Raw genomic sequence first — 19,133 nt, forward strand, 5'->3', positions numbered from 1 at the left:
TGTGTGTGTGTGTGTGTGTGTGTGTGTGTGTGTGTGTGTGTGTGTGTTTTCTTGGATGAATAAAAGAAGTGAGGGTATCGGGATTGTTTAATGAATGTCTACCTAAACCCATTTCCCTGAGCAAAGAGTGGTTCTTGGACATAAAAAAATTTGATCTTGTTTAGAAGATAGTTTAAGTGGATTTTTCATCTGCTGTCTTAGTTTTAAACAGAAAGGTACAGTAGCTTGGAAGATGAGGCCACCATCTTGATCATTCTGAGTCTTAAGGCAATTTATTTTAGGATGTAATGTCATAAAGCTTATTGATTTGGATTTGCTATTTGTTTTACCAAAGGTACAAAGTTTATACAATCTCTGATCTCCTGTTAACAATCATTTCCTTATATTCCCATCTGACCAGCTGACCGTACTCAGAATCACTGTCTGTCCCCCAAAAGTGGTGTATAATGGTATCATTTCTTTAAAGATGACTTTAAAAAACAACAACGGTGTCTTTCACTTCCTTTGTAACTCTCCTGAAGTAAACTGACTATCCCTTCTCTTACTAGGCATTCTTTGTCAAAGAATATATCTTAAGTCACCCTGAAGATGGAGAGAAAATTGCACGGTTAAGAGAGCTGATGCTTGAGCAGGTAAGGGGAGCAGAAGCCCATCACCGTCCCCCTCTTCTGTGTAGATACATACTTGCTTAACTGGAGACCCACCTACATGGTTTTCAACATCAGTGATCTAACTGAAGCTAGCAGTCAGGGGTTACAGATTCACTTGTAATGTATCCTAACTTGCTAATTTCTACGTTTTCTTCCCACTTTAATGCAAAACAAAAACAAAAACCAATGAGTAGACTATGGCAGCCCCTTACAACAAACAACCTCATGTCATCTCTTGGAACGTTCTTTGAATAGTCTCCCCAAAGACTTGATGCCAACTTTTCACTCAAGATTTTGGGATCAAATAAGTTCAGGCTAACTCAAAATGAATAAATAAATGAATGAATGAGATTCTTACTTAAATATTAGAATAAGGAAGTGGGCAGTCAATACCCTTTGCTTTAGAAGTATCCCGTTGTGCAGACTAAGCCTATAGATTATATGATATGGACAAAACTAGATACAACCTCATCATTTTCAACATTACAGAAGCATAGTTGGTTTTTACTTCTTTGGTTCCATCAAGTACAAAGAACCAGAGTGAAAAATCTGTTGCCTGCTGTGCCCCTTTTGATAGCTCTTGGCCTGAAAATGGTTTGAAAACCTCTGAGGTGGGAGACATTATGGTTGGGAGGCTGGGTTCAATAGGAAATTTTATACCCGTGAAAAATGGAATATGTACGATAAAATGTGACAAAAGCATCTCTCTCCACTTGATAATACCAAATTAAAAAACAAATAAAACAGGCTGTTTGGGATTAGGAAATGATGAGGTCGTATCTGGTTTTAGTCCATATTTTATGCTCTGAAGGCGTAGTCCACAAAACTTAATACTGAAGGGAGAGAAGTGGCCATGGACAAGGGCCATGGCTGGAAGAGGGTCAGTTGTACAGATTCTGAAAAAGAGAGAGGAATTACTTACAGTTGACCTGCAAGGAAATATAGAATAAGTTAAATTCTCATTGTGGCCCTGGGGGTGACGTAGATTCTCGAAATGAAGTGAGCAGCTTAGGTTATCCAGTACTGAGGATTATGGAACGACTTTAGCCTTTTTTGATTTTTAAAAGTCTGTATTTTACCAGCAGTCTCTTATGAGTGATTTGCCTCACCCCAGGATATTTACCTGCTGTATTCAGTCTGACTGAATTCTTTCCCTCGAGTTAAAATCAAAAGGGTTAAGAAGTCTCTCAAGAAAAATAAAAATTGAGGGACCTTGGTTTCCTCCACATTCTGCCTGATTGTGTTCATGGGGCCTTGTGGAAAGAGCTATGGCCTAGGAAGCATTAGATCCTATCATAGGCCGTGTAGTGCAAGTGACTGCCATGTGACCTTGGGCAAGTCACATGTCTTTGTGGGACCATAGGAAGGGGGTTGGGCACCGTCCTCTGGACCTCTGTGAGGTAGTTCAGAGAACTGTCTAGTAGACATGGAGATGCACTGCCCCAGTGCCCCTTCTGGAAGGGAGTTGTGGCCCTACCTGCTAGAAGACACCTTAGGCTCTCAGGTCCTCCGGCGTTGCCTCTGCTGCAGAGAGCCACGTAGCCTAAGATCTCCACCTTCCTAGATGACCTGCGTCCAGTGACTGGGGAGGAGAGACAGAGCCTGGCCATTTGGGCCCAACATAGTACAACTGTGACAGACTGTTAAAGGTCCAGAGCTCCCCTGGGGTTGGCAGAAGGCTGCCAGGCTGCCATCCAGTTCAGTTTCTTTTTTGGTCAAGTCCCACTTCTGCCCCTCCCTCCCTCCCTCCCACAGGCAGTGATCTCAAGGATACACCCCAGTAAACAGCCTAATCTCCATGCTGGAGCCTACTTCTGGGAGAACCCAACCTGCGATGTTATCTGCACAAAAGGGAGGGCCCCTCCCAGCTAGTGTCTTAAGATGCAAAGGACTGAGGCATCTACACTTAGGCTCAGCTCCTCCATCCCTCCTACCCTCCCCACAGAGACCGAGCTCGCCCTTTATGCCTCAGACATACGCTCCACTCAAGCTGTTCCTTTCAAGCTGTCCTTGATGTTTATTTCAAGGTATTTTTATCTTTATGCAAATGTGCTGGTGGTAGATGGGCATCCAGAGCAGAAGTTACCGCAGTTCTGACCCCTTTGGAAGGTGCTGGATGCTCTCACCCCCCAGAGTCAGTACTGTCTGCCCTGGCTTTCAAACTTGAACCTTCACGGGCTGTAAAGATAAAGTGCCATTGTGGTGACATGTGATTTGTTTTCCTCTCAGCCTCTGGAATTTGTTCTTTTGACCACTATAGCATGGGGAATTTTTGAAAAATGTAAAAGACAGCTGCTACTCAAATCAAAGGAATTAAGCACTTTTGATACCTGTACAGAGAAAACTTGCATGTTTATATTCATCTTGGTTTAGGTTCTCACAGCAGGAAAACTTTTTTAAAGATAGGAGCTGTTCCTTTTTGCATTAGAATAAGTGAACAAGAATACTATTTTTTTTTAACAAAAACAAGAAGCATTGCAACTGTTACGGAATTTCCGTTCACTTGTCCCTTCCTCCCTGACAGATTTTGAAAATCTGAGAGAGGGAGGGAGAAGAACCTGATGGGAGAGAGAAGGGAAACGTGGCAGAGAGGGCGCCATCCAGAAAAGAGGTCCCTGGGGGAGACCCACCTGCCCCTCCTAACAGGGAACCCCCATTCCCTGCCCCATCCTGAGAAGTGCAGGAAGGGGCCAAAGAAACACTTAACTGTTTTAAAATGGTGGTTGTTATAGGTCGAAAATCATGGGAAAGAAACTTGAGGTAGTAGGAAAATCAAGTCTTTGGAATCAGAGAGACCTAAGTTCAAATCCTCATTTGTCCTGTAGTACATGCAGGATTTTAGTACATGCAGGATTTTAGTACATGCAGGATTTTATAGTACATGCAGAATTTTCTGATCCTCGGTGTCCTCCCCGGTAAACTAAGGATTGTTGCTATCTTGTCAGATTGAGAGACTAGCAATATTGCATGCAAAATGCATGGTACCGTGCTTGAATCCCCTAGCAGGCACTTAGAGGAGGTACCCACTGATGTGGATTTTCTCCTTCTGTTACTATCAAGGCACAGATTTTGGAATTTGGCTTGGCCGTGCATGAGAAGTTTGTACCTCAAGATATGAGACCGCTTCACAAAAAGCTGGTCGACCAGTTCTTTGTGATGAAGTCCAGTTTAGGAATACAGGTAAGTACCCAAAGTGTCCATGGGGGGGCAGTCTGACCTCTGCCATTTGCTTTTTGGTAGAGGGACGGTGAAATATCCAATAGTGACATCTTTTGGTTTTTCTACCAAACTGCACCATTTTACCAGAGAGCCCTCAAATACTAAAATTGCATTAACTTCTGTTTGTCACTCTCAACCTTTATGAAAACAAAAAAGTAAATGAGAGAAAGCTTAATAATAATGAAACTTACCTTTATAAGTTCCCTATAGAAAGACTTCATGACAATTACAATGCACATCTAGTGCAGCGAAATACCTCACGAGTGATTTTTGCCCTTGTAATTACTATTCTGAAATATTTTCTTTACTACCTCTTTAGGAATTCTCTGCTTGTATACAAGCCAGTCCAGTCCATTTTCCTAATGGAAGCCCTCGCGTGTGTAGAAACTCAGCACCTGCTTCTATGAGCCCAGATGGTACCAGGGTAATTCCTAGACGCAGGTAAGTCATATTCTGAATTATCTTGACACTTTGGCGTCCCCACAAGATGATCTGGAATGATTCTCTTGTTCTTTGCGGCACAATTTGTCAAATACGCAATTTCTTAATGAAATAATTAACCCTCGAGGCAGCTGCAGACATCTGCCACTGGTAAAACAGCAACAGCATGAGAAATAAACTCAGACATTTGATCATATCGAGGCAAACAGGAGACAACAAAATGGGATGTGCATATTTTTTTCCCCTTTGGTTTTATACCATGCCAGCATGTGATAAAGTACAATTCAGAGACTGAGTTAACAACCATTTTTTTTCCCCCCAAAACAGCCCATTAAGTTACCCAGCTGTCAACCGATATTCTTCTTCCTCACTGTCCTCACAAGCTTCTGCTGAAGTAAGCAATATTACAGGGCAATCAGAAAGCTCTGATGAAGTCTTTAACATGCAGGTACTTGATTAGCTTTTTTGTCTGGTCCTGTTTATTCCCTTTCTGTCTCAATCATGAGTGTTTCCGTTCACTCTGCTGTGCTTAGGAACAGACCTATGAGCGAGCACTTGACTTAAGGACAAACCTTTAAACACTCCTGTTGCCTTATTGGTCTCTGGAGTCTACAAAGATGATTCTCTCAAAGCTCCCCCATCCACTGTAAGAAGACCTGAGCGAGCCATGGGAAAGCCCGGGCAGGCCGTGAAGGGGGGCACTTTGAGCTCTGCCTCTGAGTCGGGTCTTCAGTTGGGACTCCTGGAGCTTGTCACCACTGACCTCTTAGCATTTCTAAGTGTTTTTTTTTCCTTTTAAGAAGATATGGTTTAGGGGCCCATTGTAAGATCTCTCCACTTAGGTACATGTTGGAAATGTCCCATAATAAAACATTTTTTACAAAATAAAAAACATAGATTTTAGGGATTTTAGCGTCAGTGTAACTCTTGCAACCAAAATTTGTATTTAGATTCGGCTGATAGGTGTTGATAGTAACTCAGTAAGATTCAGCGGAAATTTTCCTTACCACTGTCTTTGGAAAAGGGGCATAATACGTATTGCCAAATTCATGCTTTGAACACAGTACATTGGAGAAAATGCAAAGGTGTGTTCTCTGCCTTTTAGAAGCGCTCACCTATTGACCTGCCCGAGGCTGGGAGTCTTTGTGCCTGTGCTTTAGTCAGGGAGCCGCTGCTAACTGCTCCTCAGTCATAGGATGTATGTAGCTGAAATGAACACAAATGCAGTCCTTTGGCAGGAGTCAAAATCGCAGATTCTTGATGAATTCAGAGGCATCCTCATCAGTCTGAGTTAGGGAGATTTTTTCCATGTTTCTTACTGGACTTTTTTTCTTTTCTAATTTGAAGAAAGAACTGATGATTTTGTTTCAAATGTGTCAGCGTTTTCTGCAGCCTCTAAGCCATGTTTGATAACAGCTCCCATGTTTTCCAGCCAAGTCCATCTACCTCAAGCTTGAGTTCTACTCACTCTGCCTCGCCTAATGTGACAAGTTCTGCTCCGTCGAGTGCCAGAGGTCAGCGCCACGGTGTGGGGTGGACTAAGGGTGCCCAGAGAACCTTCCAGCCCCCAGGAGCTGTGGTGGCCCCTGCATGCTCAGGCTCTCTCCTCCAAACAGGCCCAGCCCACCACCCTGATGAGCCTTTCTCTCCTTCTCTTGCCAGCTTCTCCTTTGTTGTCTGACAAACACAAACATTCCAGAGAAAACTCTTGCCTGTCCCCGAGAGAGCGGCCATGCAGCGCCATCTACCCGACACCTGTGGAACCTTCTCAGGTAGTTCTTGTGGGATGGAAATTCTAGAAAACGAGGAAACGTCTGGCTGTTGCTTACGTCTCTCTGCAGAACCTCACGGTAGCTGCCAGAGGCCACCATATAGGCTGTGTTGACGGGTCCAGCTGGGTGAAGAGCACACCTCTGCCCTGCACCTGTTGTTAGGAATTTCTGTGTGAGCCATGTGCCTGATGTGGATACGTGGGTAATTGCCTGAGCAGGAAAGCTGATAGGGAAATGGGAAATGATTTTACCCACCTTGATCAGACTAATCTCGTTGCTGCTACTTGAACATTAGGAGGGGTGATTGGGTGAATGAGTTGGGGGGTGTCTGTCTGCATGTGTCTGTAACAGAAATTTGGAGGAACTTCTTACATTAGCCAAAGACCCTTGAGGAGACGCATGGCTGCCCAGCCGCGTTTCTTTTTGCCTCTACCTAACTCGAGAGAGCTGCCATGGATTCCTTGCTGAGGTACCCAAGAGTGAGGAACATGTCTTTTTACCTTTGCCATTCTTCTTTGATGCACTGAGGAGGAAGCTGAATCCTAGGGCCTCCCCTGCAGCCCTCAGGAATAAGGCACGTGGCCCTCACCACCCACCCCAGACTTGGTTTTGCAGTGATCTCTGTTAGTCTGAGAGCAGGGCCAAGGTTTTGACCCTCTGGGCCCTTCAAGCGCTTTGAAGGAGGGTTTCAAAGATAAGATTCATGTGGAGCCCTGAGTTTTACCGATTATTTGGGGAAAACTTGGGAGCAGAGGATAATAGTTATTTATCCTCCAGCTCGTTTCTCTGTTTTTCTATGCCATCCTGGCAGAAGTCTGTAGCTACATCTGGAAAGGGATGAGAGTGAGTGGGGTTTGGCTTGATGGGTTTATCTTTGCTGATTGTGTGATCTTCCCCAAAGTTCCAGGATACCTCATCCACACGACACTGATGTCTCGCAGAAATTATATCTGCGTGCATTTGGCTGGACCAGCTAACTGGTTTAATTTCCCTTTGTCACTTGATGTTGCGTTTGTTCCATCTGCTCCTGGAGAGCGTGTCACCAGCATGCTGGTTAGCATGAAGGACTTGCTGGTTAGCCTCTCGAATTTTCTGCTTTGGGTCAAATTTGAAACAGTGTGCATGTTGCCAAAATTTCAATAATACACATTGCTCTGGTGCGTCTACTTTTAAGGACTTTGTGCCTTTTTGTTTAATGTGTTAGGTAGAACCATGTAAAACTGGCATTTTTGTGGGTTAAAAATTGTAACATATTGACCATTTCATATGTTTTAACCTAATCTAGGATTTAAAATGTAAAGTCCATTCACTAGAGATTTTTTGAGCTAATATTCCTCCTTTAATTCTTACTTGCATTTCGTATTGCCAGTCTAGCATTTGTATTTACAAAGAGCACCATAATTTAACTGCTTACTGTTTATTTTTTCCTTGCATTTTATTACAAAACCTATTTGCCATTTATATTTGAAATCTAGTATAGACTTTTTGTGTGTGTGTGTGTGTGTGTGGTACGCGGGCCTCTCACCGCTGTGGCCTCTCCTGTTGCGGAGCACAGGCTCCAGACACGCAGGCCCAGCGGCCATGGCTCACGGGCCCAGCTGCTCCGCGGCATGTGGGATCTTCCCAGACCGGGGCACAAACCGTGTCCCCTGCATCGGCAGGCGGACCCTCAACCACTGCGCCACCAGGGAAGCCCTAGTATAGACTTTTAAAACACTGTTTGAACCCTAAGGGTCTCTGCCCTTTTTCCCTTAAATATAATTGAATTCTTTGTTCCTAGCCTCATCACAGCATATAAAAACATTTTTTTCAACGAAAAGGTTCAGTAATAAGATAATCGTCTAATTTTCTAGAAGGTCTCACATGTTAGCATATTGCATCATAAAAATAGATTCTTGTGCCTTTCCAGAGGCTGCTGTTTAATCATATTGGAGACGGGGCCTTGCCACGCAGTGACCCAAATCTTTCTGCGCCTGAGAAAGGTGGGTATAAAGCCAGCCCCTTCATCAGTCCTGGAATGTGTAATGGTTTGTTTTGTCCTCATTTCCTCCAGTCTCCCGTGTGTCTGTGCGGAAGGCAGATCTCCAGACCGTTAACGATCTGGACTAATTTGCTCTTTAGGAGATGAATGAAAGACAGTTATTTCTGATGCGTTCTTCACAAACTGTGTTCTTGTAGGATTTAACAGCAGAATCTGAGCAAGGTAGGGGCTCCTCTGTTTAATGACTTTTGGTGTCATTCAGTGAGTCACCGAGGCAAGGCCTGCGCTACCTGAAACAAAGTGGCCAATTAGGCTACTTGTTCAGCGCAATGAAAGAAAGCACCTTCTCAGATCGATTCCCTGGTCCCACTTTGTGTCTGCCTTACAGAGTTCATTCTGCCAGCTCATCTGTCGTTTGCGGGGACTCAGATACTCTTTAAGAATTGCAATCCCGGGCATGATGGAGTGTGCCCTGCCTCAAGGTCACCTGAAAAAATGAGAAACAAACACATGCCTAGCAGTTCATAGCCAGTTAGCATCGGTCTGTGCAACACAGCAGAGGAAGAGCAGATGAAATGCGACTTCCTCAGCCAGGGGGGCAGGGCTGGCAGCAAGGCACCCGCTCACCTCCCAGGGTCAGGCCTCAAAAAATCAGAGCAGTCCCCGGGCCAGTGAATTAAGAGTCACTAACGAAATATCCGTGTAAAGCGCATTGTAACTGTCTTTATTAAGAGCTCGACTGCATCGTCATTTGAGTACACCGATACATTAAAACTTTCCTTGCGAAATAGAAATCAGCGGAACTGTAGCCAGTTATTTTAAAACACACATTTTGCTTTTAAGTTACAAGTCAGATATTGATCTTTGTCGGGAGAATTTAGGAACGTGGTCTTTTTCTCACCTTTTATACCAAATAAAACCACAAAGCACATTTAAAAGGACCGGAGGAAAAGTATTTTACGAGTGGTAGTTCCATCCAGTGAAAGTGGTAAGATAAAGAATGGTAAAATGTTGAAATTCTAGATATGTCCATCAGGTGGCAGTGTCTGTTCAGGCAGCAAGCTACTGGAAATCTCTAAAGGCTTGATGTCGTAAACCTTATCACAGAGCGGCTGTTTATAACCTTGTGTGTCTTGCCCTTGTTCCTAACGGGGTTGTCCCATATTTCTGCATCTTGCTGAAGCATGGAGCAGGCAGATTACAAAAAAGGAATGATACCGTCAGTACTCCAAATTATTTTTTTAGGACATTCTTCACTATAGCCCATTGACTTGAGAAACAAGGGCCAACAGGATGGTGTGGCGTGGCTGTTGCTTGCCACTAGTTCTGCCAGACAGTGGAGATATTAGCGTGCCGCTGCCTTCCCCCTTTCAGGGTGCCACTAGTCCAGAAATTTCTACTAAAAATCAAGTTTTACAATAGTCTAGTGACTACATCTTCCATCTGTTATCCAGCATCTAAACAGATCTATAATTCTCAACAAGTTTCCACACTCTCGTGTAGAGATGTATAGTTCTGTTTGACTGCTTGAGGGAAAGAAAGAGACCTGCTATCACCCAATTAAATATCAACTATAACTGTGAGGTAGGCAATTAAGTAAAAGTTCGGTATTTAGGAATTTTGTTGTTTTTTTTTAATCCAGTTGATTTTTTCATTCTGGATAATTCTGACTTTCTTCTAAGATTTAGAGTGTTTACAGGGCCAAGTAGACCGTGTGTTTTTAGCTGTGTTTTTCCCTTCCAGCTGTGAATCCCACCCCTAGCAGCTGGAGCCTGGACAGTGGGAAGGAAGCCAAGAACATGTCAGACGGTGGGAAACTTATCTCTCCCCCTGTCCCTCCAAGACCCACACAGACTGGTGGGTATTTGAAGCACTTAACAATCACTTTCATAAAATAACTTTTATTGACTACTCCAGCTTGTCCTGAATTCCTCAAAAAGGTAGGCATTTGGTGTCCTTAGTAGTAGCTATATAATTTGTTTGTAGTGTTCCCCCTCTTTCCTGAACTCCTGTTACACTAAGTCAAGCAGTGCACCATTCCTAATAAACCCCACAGACAGATTTTGTAGAATGTTCTTTTCCTACATGCCATCCTCAGAATTTAGGGGGTACCCTAACCTTGCTGAGACACTAGCATTTTTTCTATGCTATCCTGAGTCACCTCATTCTTATCAACCTTTACTAAGTCTAGCCACTTTCTTCAGGACTGATGCCCCAGTTTCCGGTAGCCCCTAAATAGGATTGACTAACTGTGATTTGGATAGGCTTATGGAAAACAACGAATAGTGCATCCGTAGTTATCTGCTGCTTAGACACGTCTGTATTCAAGGGTCATATTTCTCAAAGGGTTCATTCAAGGCACTGAATCCCCTAGGGTGTTGGTTTAAGAAGCAAAATTCTTGGCTTAACCTCAGACCTACTGAATCAGAATTTTACTATTTCTGGGCCAAGACCTTAGAATCTGTATTTTACCACACCTTTCTAGACTTGAGAACCACTGAAAATTATGCTTAAGAAACTTCCTTCGTGAGTTTATAACAATACTAGTTCCCCTTTCCTCCTGAACAAGCCGTTGCTTGGTGACCTGCATATGGGGACGGTTTTTAAGAGGGGCTACCCTGCTTTACTTATCCTATCCTGGTGATGGGGAGAGCCTTTTCAACACTTAACATATATTTAGAGTAGTTTTGAAGCTTTACAAATACAACAGCCTAAAGGCAAGAGAAAATATGACACTGTGTTTTTCATGGATTTTTCTGGCTTGATTGTCCATGTTTCATTTGCTGTATTTTAGCATCTCATCTTTCTAGTTTCTTTTTTCACTAAGAAAAATGACTCTCTCTCTTTTTAAAATAAACTATGTGCTACCCAGTTTGTTTTATACTCGCCAAAGCAAAAAGTCACCAATAGATTTGGAAAGACAGGTGAGATCTCCAAACAGAAAAAGAAATAACTTTAGCCTTAATTGATACTCTGCATAAGTAGGTCAGTGTGACCATGAGAGTTTAAAACTCATCAACCAGTAATTGGTATTTTATTCATGATGTCCATATTTTCAGGCAACCTCCAATTTAAACCTGGCGTGTACCTAAAGTTGGGAACTCAAAAAGCATTTTCTAAGGAACAGTAATATTCATGGTATCTAGGTTCCTGCTCATTCAGACTTGTAGACAAGGACACTGATAGAACTACTTTAGGTCTTTCCAGAGAAACATCACTGTAAACATGCAGTACGCACAGGGGCTACTGCGCATCCCACAGTGACGGTACCGGGGAACGCCTAAGTTGAGAGGAAGAGGGTCCCAAGTAATAGAAACCTTGACTTCTGCCAGACATACCATTCCCAATCAATATCTGCTTCTCTATACGTGCATGTTTTTCTTCCATGCTCAACACCCACAATTGATGCCGTAGGAGAACTAACAGTGGTGATGGAACATGGCACACGCTGACAGCATGCCCTAGCGTGTAAGATGGAGGCCACACAACCCCACACTGTGGGGACCGGCCACTCTTCCTGGTCCCTTAGGCTCAGAGTACATGGACGACTGTACCTCTTTCCGGTTAACTTGGCAGGGCTGCCTTCCCTTCTGCACTGATTGCTGTCATGGTCTGTCCTCATGTCATCATGTGTGGTCACTGTTGGGGGGATCTGTAACTGTCTCTCTTCCCTTCAGCCTTTCCGTAGTTTTCTTATGAGTTACAGCCCTCACTGTGACATCTGGGAGAATGGCAGCTCATCACAGAGCAGCAAACTCTGAGCTCATGGAAACCTCTGTAGGCAGAATTGGGAAATCTGGCTTATACGCACCATGTTGACGGTGTCACGGCAGGCCTTTAGTATGTGTGGTTATGCTTTAGAGAGCTGGATTTGACCCACAAGTGCACACACACAGCAGTACCATCAAACAAGCTGTGTCCCGGGTGTAGGGCTTGAAAATCTGGTGGGAGAAACAAAGAGAGGGTTCTTCTTGGCCTTGATGATAAAATCCATAGGCTACCACCTCCCAGAGATAAAGGGAAGACCCGAGGACAAACATTAGGGAGAAAAATGGAAAACTTCTTACCTCTTGTATGATATGGCCAAGGCTTTCCTGTCCCTTTCAGGAATATTGGGGGATGGAAGGGGAGGCTGATGTCAGTATATTCCTGGGACCTATTCTAAGCTATCTAGATGACTTGGGTCTTCCCGTTCCTGCTCAGGGCCAAAGTCAGCAGTTATTCCTGAAGTCTGCTCCCTGGCACCTCACACCTAAAAGCACCTTTTGAAATAGACCAAGCAGCAGAGAAGCATCTGGACTTTGAGGAAGTGGGAAGGACTTTGGACCAGCTTGGGGTCCTGTCACTGTGGTTAAAGCATCATGTATACACTGGTGACTTTTCACTAATTACCCCATGTCTTGGAGCTGCCGTCCTTTGTGAAGAATCCGTTTTGGGTGGGCACCATTTAGTCGCTCCCCACCCCCTTGCCTAGACCCTTGTGCACTAGATCATCTATATGGGTATGTACACACACAGGGCTTTTGCAGGTAGTCAGCTGTCTGGTTTTCTGAATTGAAATGACCTCTCTGTCTTTACAGCTTCACCAGCAAGACACACGACGTCGGTATCCCCATCGCCTGCTGGGCGATCTCCATTGAAGGTACAGGCTCTTGTTTAGATTGAGGCTAGAGATTGGCCCCACGTTACTTTTTTCCCTGGTACATCAATGAGGTGCTTTCATCTGCACAGACCAGGCAAAGAACCTATAAAGAAGGGGGAGAGGAAGATGGGTAAGAAAACAGCACTAGGCTTTCCCTTTGGGGAGCCTGCCATTTGTTTTCAGATTATTAGGCTTTTTCTCCAAATGGTGGCAAGAGAATGTACAAACTAGAGTGAGAATATACACTGAATTCAGAAAGAAATGGTCCCCATGTATCTCCTAGGGCATTTTCAGCCTGGTCTTTTGGTTTAAGGGACATCAAAAACAAACACGTATATTGAAAAACAATCATCAAGATCTACTAACTATTCTCCAGTGCCTTTTTCATCAGCCTCACCCATTTTGAAAACGCCAAAGCCAACTTTTCCTCTTGTAATATTTTACACCAAGGTTTCCGTTTACATTAGAGATACATACTTGATCATGAAAAACAAGGCAGTAAAATGAATTTTAAAATTTCTGGGAAACAAACTGGAAAGCTTTAAAGGTCAGACATTTGATTTGATATGTAGACATAGGCTTCTTAACATCTCTAAACATACAGAATCCCTCACGAAGGTAAAGAATAATATTTAGGGATTTCCCTGGTGGCGCAGTGGTTAAGAATCCACCTGCCAATGCAGGGGACACGGGTTTGATCCCTGGTCTGGGAAGATCCCACATGCCGCGGAGCAACTAAGCCCGTGTGCCACAACTGCTGAGCCTGTGCTCTGGAGACCGCGAGCCACAACTCCTGAGCCCGCGTGCCACAACTGCTGAAGCCCGTGCGCCTAGAGCCCATGCTCCACAACAAGAGAAGCCACTACAATGAGAAGCCCACATACTGCAACGAAGAGTAGCCCCCACTCGCCACAACTAGAGAAAGCCCGCGCGCAGCAACGAAGACCCAATGCAGCCAAAAATTTAAAAAATTAATTTTTAAAAAAAGAATATTTAGTCTATCCAAATTGAATCAGACTGGCTGCAAGGATTGTCAGTACATTCAGAGGTAGGTGTTCAGAGCTGCTATGCCAGAGGCTGATATGAGGTTGAAGTGAGTGTTGAAAGAATGATTTTGTACCTGAATGACTTAGGATTTACACATTCCATGTCCTTTTTGTTGATGAGACATTTCTAACTAATGTAAAATAAAAGGACAAATTAGCTTCTACAAACACATGGGATCACATTGTGATCCCATACATCTGTGGTGCTAAGGACTGTTGCTGGTAGAAATTGAGAATCGGGAAGGAAACCCCCCCCCCCCAAACGGAGAAAATTGCAAAGAAGTGTGATTTCGTTTGCATTGCCAACATTGCTGATGTCAAAATTTGCTGGTGGGTGCAAATTATTTGCTAGTTCGGTTGTCATTCTGTAGAGCAGCTATTAATTGTAAAGTACGTGGGACTGCATTCACCCTGAGCCATTGACTGTCATCTTGATGTGATGGGAACAAAAGCAACATGGTGTTTCCGCATCGTTACACTTCCCCTTGCTTGCAAAGAGCCCCTCGTGTTGCTATGGAATTCACACATGCATTTTTTTACTTGATTGTGTAGAGTAGTAATAAGACTAGGAATTGATTCTTAAAAAATAGAAAGAATCGAAGGGCTGAAAATGTTCAAGTAGTCACCAAATAGTTAGCAAAGTGGTGTATACTGTCTCTCCACAGACCTGCCTATGTTCTTACCGGCCATAGGTAGCCTCGTAGCCGTATTTTTACAAAATAGGTTTGAAGAGAAAATGGGTGGAACATTTGTGTTGTAACTCCTGGGTTACATTAGAGGGCGTAGTGCTACCAAGTTACAAGCTTTGCTGTGCTTAGAATGCAGAAAACTCCTTGACTGATAGTTTTATCAGCAAATAAATGATGGAAGTAACCCTGTGAAGACTCAGCTTACCTGCCTTATTTTGAACTTAGTGTCTAATTTTTAACAAAAAATTGCAGTGAATTTGGATCTCTTAACTAGCCATGCTTAACTTTAGGCTCCTGCTAAATGAAAGGATTTGTGTCTACTAGCACTGTTTTTGTTTCAAAAGAGAGACCAAGGTAAAGTTAATCTAGGGTAACATTTCTTGGTTTTATAGGCCGTTTATGTGATACATGAAAAAAAATGGTCTATGGTCAAATGAGTTTAGGAAACACTGGGCTGAACAAAGTCATTTAGGTTGCTTTATTATAAGACCTTAAGAAGCTAATATGCTTTGAATGGACTCAAGGAATACGTAGGGGGCAGTATTTCCCGGTGGAACCCTTAGGGAAGTAGCACATTCCAATGCCAGCGGGGCTAGACAGCTAACAAATGAGTGAAGGAGGCCAGGAGGCCTCACTGTGTTGGGGTGGGAATGGTGGGAAAGTGAAGAATTCATGCCCCATCCAAAGGGGACAGCCCTGCTCAGCTTCAAAATAATATCTCTAGTTAGAGAAAGTGAGCAGTTGTTGCTAGAACTTCCAGTGGTTCTGCTGAGCTAGAAAGGGAAGTGGTATCTCCAACGGGTTTGGTTTTGTTTTGGTTTTTGCCAGTTTCCTATCCTTCAAACCATGGGACTGATGATATGCCTCTGCATTTTCTCCCTGAATACTTTTATCCTCTTTCTGTCCTGACCATGATAAAGAGTAAAGTGGGCAGTGAGGTGAACCGAATGGACTGGCGGCCCTGGCAGATAAATGCCTTATGTATATGTGCGGTTCTGAGGCACGCCAGCACTCAGATTTGAGTCTGGGTGTCTGCATGAGTCTTCCAGGGCCGGCAGAGCAAAACCCCACGGACTGGGAGGGCTTCAACAACAGAAATGTATTTTCTCACGGTTCTGGAGCCTACAGGTCCAAGATCAAGGTGCCACCATTCTCGGTTTCTCCTGCAGCCTCTCTCCTTGACTTGCAGACGGCCACCTTCTCCCTATGTCCTCAGGGTCTTTTCTCCGTGTGCATGCGTCTTTGGTGTCTCTTTGTGTCCAATTTTTTTTCCTAAAAGGATACCAGATTGGGTTGGGGTCCATCCTGAGGGCCTCAATTTCACTTACTCGTTCTTTAAAGGCTGTATCTCCAAATGTAGGCACATGGGGTGGGGGGTGGGGGTCAGGGGATAGGGCTTCAACCTAAGGATGGGTGGGGGACACAGTTGAGCTCATCACAGTGTCTGTCAGTGACTCTCTGCTGTGTCTCCCCCACCCCTCCCTTTCCACTCCACACAGGGATCCATGCAGTCTTTCACCCCCTCTCCGGTGGAGTATCACTCCCCAGGACTCATCTCCAACTCCCCCGTCCTGTCCGGCAGCTACAGCAGTGGGATTTCGTCCCTCAGCCGGTGTAGCACGTCGGAAACCTCAGGCTTTGAAAATCAGGTGAACGAACAGTCGGTGGCGCCGGGGTCGGGGTCAGGCCACAGTGGGTCTGAAGAGCTGGTGCGCAAGGAGAGCAAGACACCGCCGCCGTACAGCGTGTACGAGCGGACTCTGCGGCGCCCGGTCCCGCTACCTCACAGCCTGTCCATCCCCATCACGGCGGAACCGCCCGCCTTGCCCCCCAAGCCTCTGGCGGCGCGATCGGGACACCTGGAGAATGGGACCAGGAGGACGGACCCCGGCCCGCGGCCCAGACCCCTGCCCCGGAAAGTCTCCCAGTTATAAGAAGTCCCTTTTCTATTTCCCTGCCATGAATTCTCTGCCGTTTACAAGAAATAAGAGGTATGGTGAGAAGACATTTAGTGTAGGCACTTTAATAACTTACTCAGATTTGTCTTTAGATGAATGGAATTAAAACTCACTTGTTAATAGAATGTTGCACAATATTAAAAGTTACTGATCTCAAACGCCAGGTGTTCCAAGTATGGCTGAATTTTCATTACAGCGTTTCTCATTTGGAAGTGATAAATAGTAATAAAGCCTTCTTTTGTATCTTTTTATGTTCACTTTTTTTACATAGTTTAATCTTAAAACCAATAGAATATTGTCGAACAATACGAAGCGTGATAATGTTGTATACTTTTTACTGAATACTTGATACTTCAAGAAAGCTTATTAAGTCTATGTACATCCTAACAAACACAATAGTCCTTATTTTAGAAGACTTCTGTAAATAAGGTGAGATTTCTGGCTCTTTCTATGAACAGATTGATAAGTGCACATCTTCAGAATTAAAAGTTAAAGCAAGCTAGTGAGACAGTAAACTTAAGGGGTTGCAAGGATTGGGACTGGAAGCGGTTTTGTTCTTGAAGCAAAATACTTCTTTAAGGTTGCTTTTGACCTTGGCTGATGTCTACATTCTTAAAACGCTACTTTACCAATGGGTTGGTAAACCCTTTAGTACCCTGGCACCATGGTATCTACTGTATTTCTTTTCAAGGTACAATTTACTTCCAGAGTTCCAATCGGGTAGATGAAGCAAAAGACCCTAGGAGAAATGTTTACTTGAATTTTGTGCTTCCTCACTTGATAGTTTCCTCTACCAAATTTGTCACTAAAGAAGAACAGATGTTCATGTGTTAAGTAGGCACAAATTAATGTGTCCCATTAACAAGAATTCAGGAATCAATACAGGACAGCAGTGAATTAATAGAGTAAATGAAGAAACAGAGAGAAAACATATTAGCATGATTAAATGGCAAAAGGACTTTGAAAAGGCAAGGGCATTAACTTTCAATGCTGCACAAAATAAGGAATTCCTCACAACTCTCCATGATTACTGATGGAGCTTGTCTTCTTAGCTAATCCTGTTGTCCTTTTGTTGAAGGAGGATGGCCGTAGACCACTCTAGCTTGAATACTGCAACACAGCATCTTAGATCTAGATAGGGACGCTCATGCCACAGTCATAGGAGTGTGAAAAAAGCACCTTGTATGTGGTAACGTATTTTGTATCTTTGTTTTCTTTACTGACTGTTTATAACACTCAACTGACAATAGATATGAACTGTATTTTAAATCATACTGTTGAATATTTTCCCTCTTTTGTTGGGAAGCTCAATTTAGTTTAACTGTGTATGTTTTTGTTGATAGCTTACCTGGAAGGCAGTGACAACTTTTTTATATTCCCTTAATGAAACCATTCAGCAGGTATACGCTGTTGAGGCTGGTTATAGAGGTTTTCTATAATAAATGTTCAAGTATTTTTGTACATAACTGGTTAATTTTAATAAGAGATACCATTATGTGTAAAAAAAAGTAAAAATAAAAGCAAACTGTTGTGGATGCAGTATGATTGTTATAATTATGCCAAATACTTTATGTACGGAAAAAAAATATTTGTACATATGTGCTTCTAACAATAATTCTGCCATATTGACTTTACAATTTTGAATGTCAGAAAATTAATATATGTTAAAATATTTATGTTTAGTGAAATTATTCATAATAGAGAAAAGGAACATGAATTTTAGCTTTGTATCTTGCAAGTTTTTCGGTTGAAAATTTCTTGAACTAGCTTTTGCTTTTGATGATAACACTTTGTGTTTGTAATCACATCCTTAAAAAAAAATATATATATATATATATATATATATATATATATATATGAAGATCCGTATTTCTGTTGCTTTAAAGAAGACTTCCTTCCATTTAAATAAGGTGACATGCATAAGATAACAAAGCTTCTTTGATTTCCTTTCCCTCTGTAATTTAATAGATTCCTTGACTAGTGCTTGGGCACAGTATAAATCAGTGTTATTTGCTCTTGAAGCCATTTAAAAAAAATTTTTTTTTTTTGGCAATCATGTGTGTGTATTTCTGAAGCAGCTATATAGCAGAACATTTCAAGAGATTCTGTTAGCCTAGATGTTCATGTTGGTTGCTGCTGAATGGTAAATATTAAATAAAATTACCTGATTAATCTTGACATTTGTGTTTATTCCTGTCATCAGCATATCTTTACCTGGAACAGAAGCTGTGTAAATAACTGCCCAGTGTACAAAAGGAATAGTTAGTTGAGTGCTGCTTTTGCCAGTTGGGCAAACTATCTGCCTGCCTGCTTTCCTCCTGATTTTCATAAAATGACTGATTGATAGGAAATACATTTAACGCTGCAAAATCCACTGGCTACCAAGTCTGTTAATAAACCCCGGCTTTTAATTTTGTGAGATGCGTCAATGCTATGTTAGATTTACAACATTTATGTCACTCAGTGCTAAGCAAGCCCCTGTCTAAAGCCTCTGTTCCATTAAATACCAAAACCCATTTAAAGGTCATGTCCATGTCTTCCTGATTATTTCTCAACATTAAGTGATTTTTAGAGCATTTGGGGATCATTTTCATTACCACTGAACCCACGAGTCTTTCGATTCTACAAGCCTCATTACAATATGAATAGCTTCTTTTCCTACCTTAGTAGTCTTCTCTTCAGATTGATATTTTCTCTACAAAACAACAAAGAACATAACAAGTTACACAGCTTTG

The 19,133-nt window shown here is 42.9% G+C and overlaps 1 protein-coding gene across 1 annotated transcript in view; it reads left to right on the forward strand.

Annotated features, from left to right (window-relative positions):
- The window catches only part of DOCK4 (dedicator of cytokinesis 4), a 480,421-nt gene extending 461,845 nt beyond the window's left edge, over positions 1 to 18,576 (forward strand). The window contains exons 43-52 of the mRNA XM_027102161.1: positions 549 to 632; positions 3,711 to 3,830; positions 4,189 to 4,310; positions 4,638 to 4,758; positions 5,743 to 5,824; positions 5,973 to 6,082; positions 7,992 to 8,064; positions 9,807 to 9,920; positions 12,644 to 12,705; positions 15,940 to 18,576. Of these exons, the coding sequence (XP_026957962.1) occupies positions 549 to 632; positions 3,711 to 3,830; positions 4,189 to 4,310; positions 4,638 to 4,758; positions 5,743 to 5,824; positions 5,973 to 6,082; positions 7,992 to 8,064; positions 9,807 to 9,920; positions 12,644 to 12,705; positions 15,940 to 16,374 (1,323 nt within the window). The 3' untranslated portion in view covers positions 16,375 to 18,576. The remainder of the gene's footprint in view (positions 1 to 548; positions 633 to 3,710; positions 3,831 to 4,188; positions 4,311 to 4,637; positions 4,759 to 5,742; positions 5,825 to 5,972; positions 6,083 to 7,991; positions 8,065 to 9,806; positions 9,921 to 12,643; positions 12,706 to 15,939) is intronic.
- Positions 18,577 to 19,133: the final 557 nt, after the last annotated feature.

Source organism: Aethalodelphis obliquidens, unplaced genomic scaffold (genome assembly GCF_003676395.1).
Source record: "Aethalodelphis obliquidens isolate GAN/ISIS:26980383/991018 unplaced genomic scaffold, ASM367639v1 scaffold5, whole genome shotgun sequence".
In the NCBI taxonomy this organism is placed as follows: domain Eukaryota; kingdom Metazoa; phylum Chordata; class Mammalia; order Artiodactyla; family Delphinidae; genus Aethalodelphis; species Aethalodelphis obliquidens.